The 15,965-nt window shown below is 35.7% G+C and overlaps 1 protein-coding gene across 1 annotated transcript in view; it reads left to right on the top strand.

Moving 5' to 3' along the window:
• LOC131065616 (COP9 signalosome complex subunit 3) overlaps positions 1-12,833 on the top strand; it is an 86,780-nt gene extending 73,947 nt beyond the window's left edge. Inside the window, exons 10-11 of the mRNA XM_058000178.2 lie at positions 12,014-12,086; positions 12,251-12,833. Coding sequence (XP_057856161.2) covers positions 12,014-12,086; positions 12,251-12,322 — 145 coding nt within the window. The 3' untranslated portion in view covers positions 12,323-12,833. The remainder of the gene's footprint in view (positions 1-12,013; positions 12,087-12,250) is intronic.
• Positions 12,834-15,965: the final 3,132 nt, after the last annotated feature.

Raw genomic sequence — 15,965 nt, 5'->3', positions numbered from 1 at the left:
GTAAGTGCATCTCAATATAATCAATGTACAATGAGTCAAATACTACAAGCCTACAATATACACCTGTTGCATTAGGTCATTAACCAATTGCTACATACATCAGTGCTCATAGTACAAAGGACAATAAACAATATAAATGTCTTCAATCGGAATTTTCAAGGCAATACCTCAAGCTTTTGTTGCCAATTGGGAATGGCATTGAACCCCCCATTAGAGGAATCTCTTTTCTCCCCAACCATCAATTTGATGACGAAGTAACCAATTGATAATTAATTACATCTCAATATAATGAATAAATACATCAATATATAGTAAGTACATCTCAATATAATCAATATACAATGGGTCAAATACTACAATGCTATGATATATACTGGCTACATTAGGCCATTGGCTAATTTCCACACACAGCAGTGGTCTTGGTACAAGGTACAATAAATAATATAAACAAGACAAAACAACAACACTCACATAACATCACATCATAATATGACTCCAATAGACACACGCTCTTAAGTGTTCCATACGACACCATGCTATCAGGTGCCGACGGGAGTCTAACACTATATCAAAACCTCACATAAGTAATAAAATTTACCTATAGCAATACATAAAGCATGCCACCCACTATATGAGTGTACACCGCATGCCAATCCTCATGTCTTCATTGGAGAACTTTTGGCTCTTGTTATTAGAGGGGAATAGTAAAACGTGTAACACATAGTTTGTGAAGCCCCTCTGCCCAGCAAGAGCACTAGAGGTTATGTGATGTGAGTCTATGATGAGAAGAGAAAACTCCAATCCCTGCTCCAATCTTCAAGCAATTCTATTTGAAGGGAAGATATTCTTCAAATGTGTTGGACTTGGAGTAGAGAAAGTGATGTTGGATGTACCATTCTTGGCAAGGACACCCAAATTCTCCAAATCCAATCTAATCCTGTCACCTTATTGATAATTAGATACTCAAAGGCTTATGGAAGACAAACAGGTGTGGAGAAGCTTGGAATAGATTTTCTGTTTTCCTACTTACTCAAAAATCACTTGTCATAATAATGCAATCTCACCAAGGAGATGATCTCCAGCTTAACTGAGTTTAAGATAAACAACAATGGAAGTCAAAACATTCCAATCATAACATCAAAACTATCATGATCAAATCCACTTAGTTACTCTCAAATACAAGAACATTGTATTCACAAATCCAACTTACAACTAATTAGGTTTTTAGCTCATGAAAGAGACATTACATCCCCTATTAAATTGGGGTCACATGTATACAGCGGGACAATCTCATGCAATACATACAGTCAAAGAATGCTTCATACAACAAAATCTATTGAGTATTGACTCTGTCTGTTCATCGCAGTCTAACACAGTCTATCAGACAGTCTAAACCCACATAGTAGATTTGAGCTTTAGTAACATAGAGGACAGGGACATTATGTTCCAAAATACTTGTTGCTAATCTCCTATCAAAGTTCTGTCATTCTCTCTTAGATTTAACTTGCTAGTTTTAATAGAAAATTACTAATAAAACACACATATTTTTAATATTAGAACAGATAGATAGTCACTAATTCAATCGTTTTTCATAATCCACAAAGTGGGTATGGCTGGAATTTTACGAGGATTTAGCCAAATTGATTGTACACCTGTAAAAATTTCAGAGGATCCCAGTTTATAAAACAAACTGTTATTGCAGACATAACAGTTTTACATTACCTCAATTTCTCTCAATTTCATTTATTTCCACACAAAGTCATTTATAAGCACGCTGTCCCAAAACAGCTACAGACATTCATTAATAGTCAATTACACATTGTAAATTCATTCCTACAAATTTTCAAATCATCAAACACTCGTTTCGCACAAAAACCTCCTTCCTAGATTTCTCCTTCACAATTTTACTAGGCATAAATCTAGGCTTTCCAAGTATCAAAATCCCAAATTCAGAATTGGATGATAACAATCAGAATTTGTCTGAGTTTTATAGTTCATCTATATTCATTCCTAGAAATATTCAAATCCAATGCAATAGTTTTCTTCTTTTCCTTCAAGTTTCCACTATGTTCTTTCTACACAAGGAATGAGGGTTTCCATCTCCTAAAAACTCTATATTCAAGTTGATCAACTGTCAAAAAAAATATGCAATAGTTTTCTTCTTTTCCTTCAAGTTTAATGATTTTTCCATTCATCCTTAAACAATATCAAACTACCCAAATCTTTCTCAAATTGAATAGAACATCTAATACAATAAATCTGTATTTTGCCTATAATTTCATTTTGCATAGGCAATCAATCTACAACAAGATTAACACTTCCTTCACAAACAATCCTACATCAATTGTAAATACAAAATAAATCTTTGCGAAAACATTTTATGTTAAGATTCCTACCTAAATACTTGTAGCAAATTGAAAACAAATTGAAGATGAGCAAACAATTTCAATTCACAATCTTTCAACTGAAAAAAAATCTGAAATCCTTAAGGTTTTCTGTAAGTTTCAAAACCTGTGTGATCTTCTGGTTAGAATATGATAGTCTCTCTAAATAAAATCTCATCTTTTAATAATCCTCTCTTTTCTAAACTTCCTAATTTTAAAACCTAAATTGCAAGATATATTATTTTTTGTTTTTAAAATAATATATGTTAAGCAATTCTTATTCTCTTTTAATAATAATAAATTTTCCTTTTTTTTAATCTCACATGTTTTATTCTTCTAATTCAAGCACTTCACTAAATTTAATGAGAATTATAATTTAACATTCAATTCTAATTCCAATACTTAATTCTCCTAAGTATAATACTTCTATTCCGATCCAATAACTTTTACCAAATATATAATTGAAAAATCTAATTTCAAAAGCTTGTATAATGCAAAATATAGAATTGACAATTTACAAAGTCAAACTTTGAATTGTTTCAAGTCCTAATTTTGAGAACATGAAAATCAAGATAATAATATTTTATTCTTTATCAAAAGAAAATATATACTATAATAATAGATGTGGTAAATATATTTATTAATATTTATTTAAAAAATATTGAGAGTTATCACTTTGGAGCTATTTTATTTTCTTTAGAGTTAGTTATTTTAATTCAAAATTATTTTGTTTTGTTACATTGTTTATTTTTTTTGATGTGCTATTTTTTATTTAATTAAAAGAAGGGTAAAAATTTATTCAACACAAAAATTATGAAGCAATAAGGGTGAGAAGCCCTGCAATGAACAACACAATAAACATCACTATCTGCATCAAAAGCTTGATCTAACATGTGAGACAATTCCAAAGTAATTGTCCCTTATCCTCAATATTCCAACCATCCCTTTGATCAGAGGCCCATTTGGCTAGGCAGTTTGCGATTCCATTCCGCTTCCGAGGAATGAGTAAAAGTAACAGATTTCAAAGAACGAGATAACCATAAAATTTGTCTAACAACCTGGGCTAAGAGCCAATTAACATCATCAAATCGCTACTCAATCAACAAAGGCACCGCCACTTGTGAATGAGATTCACAAATATTTCTGTTCCAGTCAAGAACACAACCTCTCTCCATAGCACACAAAATGTCGAGAGCCTCCATGTAATTATTTGTATAAAAACCTTTATAAATTGAAAAGATAAATTGGACAAGACCGGACTATCACACCCAACACCATTAATACTGGCATGACCAGGATTCCCCCTAGAAGAGCCATTAGTATTTATCTTCAAAATTCCATGAGGAGGTGCCATTGACCCAACCGATTAATCTTTCGCAAAGGTTGTCTTCCCCTATTCTCCTGAACTTGTCTGTAGCTTGCTCCAAGAGAAGGATCAACTCAATCAGAAAATTGGGCTGATTGTAAATAGCAACAGCAGGATCCACATCTCCAACAAGATCACACTTAGCCAAGACAGTCTCATGAAGATTGTGAACAAATATCCCCCACAAATAATGAGCAACCATTCTAGCCATCGATTTTTTTCCAACCAAATATGCCAAATAATGATTGTGGGTCCTAGGGCCCAAACCACTTGAAGAAAACAAGTCTTAATTGGAGGCGTACCCCAACGATCCTAAATCTCAGCCAAAGAGGAGACATGCTAACATGCATGTTGCCAAACTCCCCACCAGAGGTGCCAAATCACCCTAGAGAAAGAGCAGTGAAAGAAAATATGAGACGTACAATCTTCATTCCCACAACACAACACACACAGAAGGACCATGGAAGCCCCGGTTACGTAAGTTATCCCAAGTAAGCCATCTATTTTGAACCCCTATATTGCCAAACAATTGCCTGTCAAGTGCCAAGTATCCCGTAGCCGCAAAGTACGTACCAGTTGAATTCCGACCCCAAGCCAAAGTATCCTTCCCTGACAAAGAAGTGCACTCTCGATAAGCAAGAATTTTAGCTTACTCTTGCTTGGTCTCCTCTGTCCCACGAGGCGGCCATTCATAGGGGTCATTCCATTGACAACCAATAGCCACTCCTAAATTTTGAAAAGTCTTATAGTCCGCCACAGTCGTCCAACCAGCTGTAGTAAAACTACCATAGAGGGGCTGCAAGTGCAGATAGATGGAAATAATTGGAAAATGACCGTCCCAAGCATCAAGCCAAAAAAGAGCTTTTGAACCTTGATTGTAGATCCAAAAAAATAGTTGTTTAATAAGTTGAGCCCCATTCTTCAAAGTATGCCAAATCATAGAGCCTTTTCCTTCCAAGTGACACCGAGGAACATTCAAAAGGTTAACCCCAGGTAAATACTTCTGCATAAGAATGCAAGACCAAACTTGATCCTAATTGGTGCACCAACGCCAATATAATTTGGTTGCTAGAACCTACCCATTATGAACAAAAAAATGAAGACCAATGCCTCCCTCTGTTCGTGGCTGACAAATAGACTCCCACTTAATTAAGCTCCACCTAGAAGCAAGCAAATTATCACTCTAGAGCAAATGGCACGAGAGAGCATCAAACTCCTTTAAGGAAATACGAAGGAGCCACCTGAACAAAACACCTGCAAATAGGAAGAGCCTGGAACACAGACTGAAGGAGAGTCACTTGAGCAGCAATGGAGAGTGACCAATGAGTCCAATGATTAACCTTTTGACGTAACTTATCCAACAAGTCTTGCTAGTAAGGCCTAAGTTGTCAACCAACAACTAGAGGAATGCCCAAATAAATGAAGGGAAGAGAACCAATTTGAAATCGCAAAATATTGGCAATCCTTGTCTGAATAGGCTCAGGAGTGTGAAAAAAATAGATAGAAGATTTGTGCTCATTGATTTTCTGCCCCGAAGTAGCTAAATAAATATCCAATGTCTGCCTAAAAGACTCAGCTTCATGAAGACTAGCAACCCCCAGAAAAGTTGTATCTTCCACAAACTACAAGTGGGATTGCTTTGGCAGCTCATTACCCCAGCTCCAACCTTGAATCAGCCCTTGGGAAACTTGAGACTTAATAAGTCTGCCTAGGCCTTCAGACATAATAATATACAAATAGTGAGATAAAGGATCTCCTTGGTGAAGGCCTCTGGATGCCCCAAATAACTTGGAAGGTTCACTATTTAGAATAATTGTGAAGGATGAAGAAGTAACACAAGTTATCGTCCGACAAACCCATTCATTACTAAATCCAAAGGCTATGATTATTTTTTGCAAGAATTGCCATTTAGCCCTATCACATGCTTTAGCCATATCAAGTTTGATAAACATGGATTTTACCTTTAGGCACAACCATAAAATGAATAGCCTTAGAAGCAACCATCACCCCATCCAAAATTTGTCTGCTCGCAACAAAACCTCACTGCTTGTTTGAGATCAAATACGGAAGCCAAATTTTGAGCCATTTTGCAATCAATTTAGTAATGATTTTATACACCACATTACAAAGAGTAATGGGCCCAAAGAAATCCAAACGATTAGCTCCTTCCTTTTTTGGAATAAGAACAAGAAAAGTAGAATTCAAAGCTCAAAGCATTTACTTGCTTTGATGCAATTCTTGGACCACCTCCAACAAATCTGATTTAATAATATCCCAAAAATCCTAGAAAAAATCAATGAGAAACCCATCTGAACCAGGAGTTTTGCCTCTATGCATCCCAAAAACCACCTCTAGTTCAAACAAAGAGATTGGGTGAATGAGAGCCTCATCCATTGCGTTGGTGATGAGGGAGGGAATAGAGGCCAAAATCAAATTCTCCTTAGCATTAACAAGCATCAAATCTTTAGTAAAAAGAGAAGTGTAGTACTGTAAAGCTTCACGAGACATCTCTTGCTGAATGCTTGACAAGCTAACTAAAGAGGAAATATAACTCCCATTCCTGCGAGCCTTTACAAAATGATGAAAAAAAGTTGTATTTCGGTCACCTTCCTAGAGCCAATCAATCTATGACTTTTGCTTCCAAAAACCTCCTCACGGAGTTCCCACTCATTTAATTCACGCACTATGTGAGACTCAGCTCTGCCTAAATCCTCAGTGAAACCAAAATCGTGAATCTGAACTGGTGATATCATCCAGTCGCGCTTAAATAATCCGCTTCGTAGCATGAAGATTGCCAAAGCACTACCTATTCCATCATTTGAGCTAATATTTCACAAATTGCAATTTTTTGACAAAAAGAATACATAGCTGTACCATAGGCAAGGCTTCCTTGTCTCCACCATTGGCCCTTCAAATCTTGAAGCAAGGAGTCACGAAGCCACATGAGTTGAAACTTAAAAGGAGGATTCCGAGGAGCTAAAAAAGAAGTGGAAAATTTAATAGGCCAGTGATCAGATTCTCTCTAATCAAGGATCTCAGAACTATTGACCAGTCTATCTTGAAACCAAAAATAGGAGACCAAAAATCTATCTAAGCACTCAAAAATAGTTTCATCGCCACAACATCTAATAGTCCAAGTTTAAGCCCCATTGAACAGTTTGAGATCAACTAAATTAAGAAGGTTCATATTCTCACGCAAAAGATCAGAAGAGTGATCCAACCTAGCCAAGCCGAGACTCTTCTCAGCCAAAACCCAAGGAAGGTAAGGAGCCCAGGACCAAACATACCTAATATGAGCCCAAAGCAAAGTTTTCTCCCGGAGATTAGTCAGAGCATAAACATTAGAAATCAAAATGGTTTCTCCAAATTCCAGATTGGAGACCACCATGGAAAGAGTAGGACTAGAAAGCCACCAAAGTGGGACAATCTTCCTCGGGTCCCAAAAAAGAGCAAGGCCTCTAGAGCTACCAAAGGCCCCAATGTATTGACACCGACCAAACCACCAAATACAAGGAGCATGCTGTAGCATGCCGTCCATTGAAAGCTTAGTTTCTTAGACACAAAAAATATCAAAAGAATGAGTCGCAACCAAACCCCAAATAGCCTTTTGACAAGTGGTGCTATTCAACCCCCTTACATTCCTCGAAAGAATAATCATTGAAGAGAATGGGGGAAATGAGCATCAATGGGTTTCATAGACCCAGATTCCACCAACATCTCTCCAACCAATTTGACCTGGTCTTGATCCTTCTTTCAACTTGCCTTAGAAGAAATCTTAGAGGGCCCTTTCTCAAGGGCTCATTGCTGGAAGCCCAAAGCTTGAGAAGAATCCTTGCCTGAACCAGAATCCATCACCTCCTTGACCAAATCAGCTAAAACCATATCATCATTTGGAGCTTTTGAATCACTTGGATTTGGTAGAGCAAGACCGTTAGGAGGCAATTGGGGATGTGACATGCCTTGAGAAGATTGAATATCCAGAAGAGTCCCCTGCTGCTACACCACATCCATTCCCACAACAGTAACTCCGAAAGTCAAGTCAACTGGAATCCCCTCTTACAAGGCTAGTTTGAAAAACCTCAAACCGATTAAAGCCCTCATCATCTTGCCTGTCCTTGAAAGTCCTCTTCTGTCCCTGCCCCTTATTGCGAGATTTAATAGGCATAAAACCATCCTCAGTGGATCCACTATCAGCAATAGGGACCTTTCCTTTGTACCCTTTGTCCACCTTCAGAACCTGCATAGTAGGGGAATTGTTACCACTAGCAACTTTATGAACCTTAGGACATTGTCGTTGAAGGTGGCTATACTCATGACAAATCCGGCATCGAAAAGGAAGAGTTTCATAATCTAACTATTGAACCCAAGACGAAGAACCCAGACAAATTTCTAGCGAATCTGGCAAGGGGTTATTCAAATTAATCTCCACACAAATATGAGCAAACACAATTACCTTTTTATCAAGGATTTGTTGAGCCGTTTCAACGGACTTCCAAGCAAAATAGCAATCCTTTGTAGAATATCATGTCTCCAAAACTCCAATGGAAGCCAAGGAAAATGAAACCCAAATAGGAACTCGAGAAGGAAGTTCGTTAGCCAAATTAAAACCTACATGCCAAGGTTTAATGAATAAACCAACTTGATTGTAAAAATAGGGGCCACCCTCAAAAACCTGATTCCGATCAGCCATGCTTGAAAAAAAAACCATAAAATAACCGTTGGCTTCCAACATAATTTCCATACCCCCTTCAACTTGCCATGTACAATGAATCCATGATTCCAGCACAGACAATGGAATATGAATGCCAAGAAATTTGCAAATAAGAGCATGATTGCTCAAGTAATAGACATCCTCCATGATCGATTCTGGTGGAGTGACCAAAACTGGATGATCTAGGCTCCTTGCCAAACAACCATTAACTTTCTTGAATTGGGGAATCCCACCCACATAAAAGGACTCTGGTGGTTGGTCATGCACCCCCGAAGACGAACCTCCGTGCTTCAAAGCATCAGGATATTGCAATTAAAAGAAGATTGAAGCCCCTCCATTACCTCCAAACCCAAAGCACCACGAATACAAAATCAAACACTGTTCAAAAGCCTTACAACCCCAGTTGCACCCCTAGGTACTGTGCAGAAAACCCTGCACCCCCCAAACACTTTGCCAACAACCCTGCACCCCCAAACAGCTTGCAAAAAATTCCAGCACCCCACAATAATCACCCCCTGATCACCCTGTTCAAAATTAAAAAAAGGAAACGTGTGAGGCTAGGGAAGCCCTAGTCTACGCAGGAGAAATAGACCTCCACGTGAACCATTCCTGTCAATTCTCTGTCGAATTCAGAAAAGGATTGACGTGCATATACTGCAAATATTTTGATAGAGGAGCGTAATTAACTCTCTTCAACCGATGTGCTATTTTGCTTTTGAATGAAAATTTTAATTTTTCTTTTGGGAAAGTCACCAATCATTATATACTTAGATGTTAAATTCAAGTTGAAGAGATTTTTATGTACATGGTCACAACATGAGACTCTTTTGTTTGCATTGTAGAATGCCTTTCAGCATAATTAAAATATTCTTTCTTCCTTTCATGCACATCTTTTTGGAAAAATATTTGATATTAAAATATTAGCTTTTCAAATTATCTAATTAAAAAATCTATCCACTACTAATTTTGATGAACTCTCTGTTCACAATTTACAAGAAAAAGAAGATAAATATAATTCAATATTCTATTTTTCAGCTTCCTATAATGCAATTTGCACAGATAATTTTTAAATTAGAACAAGTTTTTGTGCCTAATTTAATTTCTTTTTTTTTTTTCTAATATAAATAGCAATTCATTAGGACAATAATTAAATCAAATAATATTACTCTATTCACTACAAAGTATTATCAATTAATTTAATTTAATTTAATTATCTTATTTAATTAATTTCATTCACATAATTGAATTATAGGTTTAGCATACTTAAACACGAAGACTTAGTTCACCTTCCCTAGGACCTGTCATGTCACACAACACATTTCACCTTAAAATACCTTAGTAGCATTGTTAGATAATCATAATTAATCTATAATTAACACTCAAATAAATAATCACCTAAAAGTAACCAATTGTTCAATAAACAGATGCACAAGGAAGTAAACACTCTCCAAATCTGGATTTTATATAATCCCTCTTCTAGCATTTCAAATAAACATTCATGTATGTTCGTTGAAATATTTTTATTCAATAGGGTTGCGAATCAGAGATATTACAATTGTCCCACTTTATAACTAATGTTGGGCTGAATATTTTCACACTCGTGATTACTACACACAATCTTTAATTCACTCCATTTAAGTAATTCCAACTAAATTCAATGAATGCTCCATTGTAGATTCAAATCAATCAATTACAAAACATCAAATCTGTCACCTGGAAGCACATAGAACACAGACTTTCCAAAATACTCGTGAATAAGGATTGGTACAAAGGAAAAACAAAGAATTGATTACAAAAAGGTCTTCCCACCTTACAATTCTTAATAAATTACATAACAAGTAAACACAAAACTTGACGTGTCAACTAAATGACCATAAATTTCAGGAAAATTTACAATATTTTACCATTAAGTTGAATATAAAAGAAAACTCAAACTCAATTTTTAGTCATGTAAGACTCATCGAACAATTTCCAAGAATAAAATCTAGATTAAATTTCAATGTTACAAGCTAATTACGTGTTCCAGGTCATTATCGATTGAATTTCTGAAAATAATTATTACAACAATTTTTTTTTTGTCAAAATAATAAGAATTATAATTTTCAACACAAAAAATAACAATGATTGATTGATCACATCCATTAATTGCGTAAACAACCAACAGATTTTTTGAAACAATAAACATGCCCTGACAAAACTCAACAATAAGAACAATCTTAATCATAGGAAGATTTTCAAAGCTCAATCAATATTTCAACCACTAGTTAGAACCAAGGTTAAATAATTATCAATATGAAACCCCAATAGCAAGTATAAGGGACAAAAATAAAAGCATATTGAGCCCCAAATTTTTTGATGTATGGTAAATATGACATCAACAACAATGGAAATAAACTTTCTACAGCTTAACTAATTAATTATTCAAAATACATACGTACATTTCTATCAAGAGTATAATAATTCAACTAAGAAGACCAACACACAATGATCCTAAATACTCAGCTGACCATTCACAAGGATGTCACATTCCCAAAGGGATCATACTTAATCCAAAGCAATTTCGGTAAACTAAAGCTTTTTCCACTCATATTTAATACGACAACTTTCGTTAATGACTTAATATCATAAATAATTTGAATTTTCACAAGAAGCTCAAGGAAAATATGGTTCACATGGGAATTTCCTACGCAAGGATCTCAAATCCTTAACAACTAACGACAAGGAATGTCATATCCACAGCAGACATAAGGCAAAATACACTAAGATAAACTACCCATAGCATAGTGTCACAATAGATTTCATCTCCAATTGGTGCATGAAACAAGGTGCACAAAAATAATCTTGCAACCCACTTGTATCATCGTGAATTTTCAAGTCATTCGTAGGCTTATCATTACACCCAAGTGTACATGTTCTATCATGGGAACATTTACAGGTCCTCAAGACTCCACAAAATCCAAATATCTCAATAAACTCAATATATGACAAATAAATATTCATAACGTAGGGCAGCCCTCGAATCATAATCATATGGAGTTCCATCCATACTTCACAGACAAATTCAAAAGTTTATATACATCAAACAAGAACAAGAATTTTGCTCTTTGCTTAAATTCAATTAATATTACAGCTGCATTCAATCTTTATCAAAGGTGTAACGAGAGCTCTGTATTAAATCCTGGATTTGTATATGTGCAGATCTGTTGTCTCTGTTATAATCCTTGATCTATTTTTAAGAGTCACATGATTAATAAGAATGATTTTTATTTATTTTCAAATTTTCAATCTTGCTGTCATTGCCTACAGAGCAATGACACGAAGTGGCCATGTAGGTCCATTGTCTTCTAGTGGTATAAGGAATTCATTTTTGCGTTCTTGTTATAGGAACAATTTCTAGGTACTCAGTGTGGCAAATTTACTGACTGTGGAGTACTACTTATTATCCTATTTATTATATATATGGCCTTTATTATGAATGATGATATTTTCTGGTTATGTTTAATTTCCCTCTTTTATGGAGAAAATGTTTTATGTTATCCTTATGTTTTGCAGAATCATGGCCCTTTCAAGGAAACTCACCTCTATAGATGAACAGGTTTCATGTGATCATGCCTACCTGAGTAAGGTGGGTGGATTGTTTGTCTTATGATGTCAATAATAATCATCAGTTTAACTACAGTACTGTTCACATTGTTACATTTTTAAGATAACACTTATGTTTCCAAGAGCACACCATTACTATTATTTCTGCCATATACTCACATGTGTGTTGATGATAATCATATTTAGGTGGGGAGAGAACGCTCAAGATTTGACATAGACGATTTTGATACCGTCCCTCAGAAGTTCCCAAACATGTGATGCTGGCTGGATTTCAGTGCCCATTGTCTCTTTTACATTCATGAGTTACATATGAAATGTGATTTGTTCTCTGCTGGTTGCCATTATTATGACGCAAAGACATGTCATGGGAATGGTACTGTCATCTTTAATTTTCCTTGGTAATAAATTCAATGATTTTGCTCTCAGGTGGAAATTTAAATGTAACAACTTGAGCTGTTAAAGTAGACTATGAAGCTGCATACTTATGTGCTGAGTGAACGACAACTTGTTTAAGATGTTTATATTTGCAAACTAGTTATCTTTCTTGACAATCTGAAGTCTAATTATAAATTACTCTTTGTGCTTTCAAAAGCACCCGGACACTTAAAGCTTCCCTATTTACATTGGTCGGCTCTACTCAATGTGGGCGCCCACCCTCATTATTGTCACATGTATAAATATTTTTTGTGGGCATACTAATATTGAATTGGCTAAATTTGACAGTCAATGAGATATAAAATATTGTCATTGAATTATTGATATTGAATAATGCTCCCAAAAATATCGACTTCTTAAATAGGTGTTTATTCTTCTATATCAAAATTGTTATTATCTTTCTTTACCCGATGGTAAAATATTCTAAATGTCACCATTTTAATAAGCACAAATGCGATACACGATCCCAAGGCTTATTTTGCGTGTATATAGTGTGCAATGTTTCGAAACCTGGTATATTGTTCTTAGTATAGTGCTCTCAATGTGAATGTGATATAGACGGAATTGCAAGTGACCAGTATACATTAAGCTATGTCGTTTGGCATTAAGAAGAGGTGTAAAATGAAAAGTGCATGGTGCCAAAAAGAACTAGTTAAATTCAATCACAGAGTAAACTTCAAGAACAACAATGGAGGATGACTTTTATCTTCCTCAGCAAAATTCTAGTTCCTTAACCTTCTTTTGTAGCTATGAATTCTAATAATTTGAAAATTGCTGCTTATTTTTATCATTTGAAATCTTTGGAAGCAAAATGATTTAAAGTAATTTTCTAATAGGTGAGACCCTTTGAAGAAACTTTCATCCAAAATTTGGAATTCTCTTTTCCAAGAACTTGTTTTCTAAAACCCCCAACATGAAGACACTTGCAGGACCTTATTTGAAACTAAGGGATGCTAATATGAATAGTAATATATTATGTGCAGGCTACAACCTAATGGAAATGTCTATTATTATCATTAATTAGGTAAAATTAAAAATAGATTATTAATTAGAAATCCAAAGTTTCTTTGATGAGATTATTGGATAGTTTGTAAATATGAAATTAATCTCTTGTAAGCACCATTACTTTTAAATCAGCCCAAATTTCACAAATCTAGAGTCTAATGTTTAAAATAGGGGTATATTTAATGTAGCTTTTTCTCTTGTGATTGAAGTGTGAGAATAGATTAAAGATTTTTTTTTAATTGGTAAACAGCAAAGCCAAAGGATTATATTGAAATTAATAACATTTACAAAATGTAGAGTGAATTTTAAAAAGCAAAATTTGGGCTTGTAACCCCAATTGTTCAGACTCTTCCATTAAAGAAGAATCGCTAAGTTTCGTGGAACTATGGGAAAGGTTGACTCCCAGCTATCAAAATGTAAAACTTAATATAGAGTAGCAAAAACTTTAGAGTTCTAAAACTTTTGCAAACTCAATTATAGATAAGCAGAAAGCAAAAAAAAAGACCATATCTGCATTGCTTGAAATTCATTCTGCCCTAGGCTGAAAGCTCCACTGGAGCACGATCCCTGCCTCTCAGACGACCACGGCCCCTGCTTTGCATTGAAAGGTGCCCTCGACCTCGACCCCTTGAACTTGCTGCTCGACGGCCTTCAACAACTCTCCCATTCCGTTCAACCTTTGGGATAAGTCCGTTCAAATAGGCAAACTCTAAGGAATTCATCTTCCCTGTTTGCATTGTTCGATTCATCTCCCAATAACCTCCATTCTAAGAATCTGAACGCCATACCAGTGAATGCCTTGTTATGCCCTAAAGCAGGGCCCTTTAAATCCAAAAGAAAAGGATAGTAGTCGATTGTCTCTCTCGGAATCGAGAATAAAATGAGCTCTCTCGGGTGGGGCATTCCCGTACCAATTATGGCTCGATTTAGAGCATTTGTCAATCCCCCTAGAACATTTTGATCAAATAATTGTGTGGCTAACGCTAGTACCTTATCCTTTGAAACTTGAACATCTAGAAGAGAAACAACAAATCTTGAGGAGATACTAGAGTTATCTCGTGGATACTCTGTTATGCTCAAATGTCCATAGCCAAGAATTAACTTGACCTCCAAGATTACTGCAGGCTTTGAAACATAGAGAAGTCTTTTTAACCTTAAGTCTGTAATCTCACGGAAGGAGACTTGACAACAATTGTAGGTCAGAGAAATGGGGGTATCCTCCCCAAAGCAATTAATTGGCTCAAGGTGCTTTCTTATGATAAAACTGAATGGAGCTTCCGCCATTGTTTAGCAAACCCAAAGGAAACCGCTCTGTAATTAAATCTCACAAACCTTCAACCTTAAAGGCCGACATAATGGTAGAATAAAGAAAAGGCTAAGTTTTTTCATTCCTTAAAAATCTCCCAACATTCTCGCACATTCCTAAGTTCATTAATGCAAAATGCTTGGAGTCGATGAGCCCAGAAGAAAGGTGGTGGAAAATAAAGCTTCCAACTCTAAGGCATTAATTAGCCAGCCCTTAGAACATTGCCAACACAACAAAACCAACCTCCACCAACTATTACAATGTACTTTCACTCTTTTCCTGAAGATTTGTCAGATTTGATGAGCTCATCAAGCCTTTTTGATCCTTGCATTTGGAGCGCTTAGATAAAAATTAATAATTTTTAACGTCCACTCCACAATCTAAACACAACTTGAAATGGATGTGGCATTTCTTGGAACTAATAAGCACCAACTCAACTTCCCAGTGGTGATCACAATTATGTAGGCCTATTCAACAAATGCAGGGAAAAGGGCCCACACTACTTCAATAAGGCGATTTCATTGCAACCTATTTTGGAGGGAAGGGCCTCATTTAAAAAAAAGAAGACCGTTAAAATTTGAAAAGGGTTCTTCATTTGAATTCAAAGAGATTGTCTAAATAAAACCTGCAAGCCTCAACATATATTTTAGGATTTAAATATGCCTGTATCTAGCTCCATACATTCGTACTCTTTTGAATAAAAAAATCAAAGGCTACGATTGAACACTCACCAACTCAATGAAGTGCTAACCAAAGCCAACTTTGAAAGAGCATCAACGTCCATATTTGCTTCTCTGTAAATGTGGCTGCAGGTGAAGTTGTCGAAGGTGGACAACAACATTAGAATTTTGTCCAGTAATGCTTGCAACTTCCAATTGCAAGAATGAGACATTTTAATTGGCATTTATAACTATGGATGAATCCCCTTCAATAGCTAAGTTTCTGATACGTCGATTGGAGTACTCTAAAAGACGAATCAAGAGGGCCTTAAACTCTGTTACATTGTTTGTGTTTGGCAGAATATGCACAACCATCTTAACCAACACGATTCCCCTGTGATCTCTTACAACACATCCAATTCCGGAGGTTCCTGGATTTCCTTTAGAAGCCCCATCGAAGTTTAACTTGAGCCAACCCAGTTGGGGAGGAAGCCAT

Source organism: Cryptomeria japonica, chromosome 7 (assembly GCF_030272615.1).
Source record: "Cryptomeria japonica chromosome 7, Sugi_1.0, whole genome shotgun sequence".
In the NCBI taxonomy this organism is placed as follows: domain Eukaryota; kingdom Viridiplantae; phylum Streptophyta; class Pinopsida; order Cupressales; family Cupressaceae; genus Cryptomeria; species Cryptomeria japonica.
This window is presented reverse-complemented; position numbering and strand designations above follow the sequence as displayed.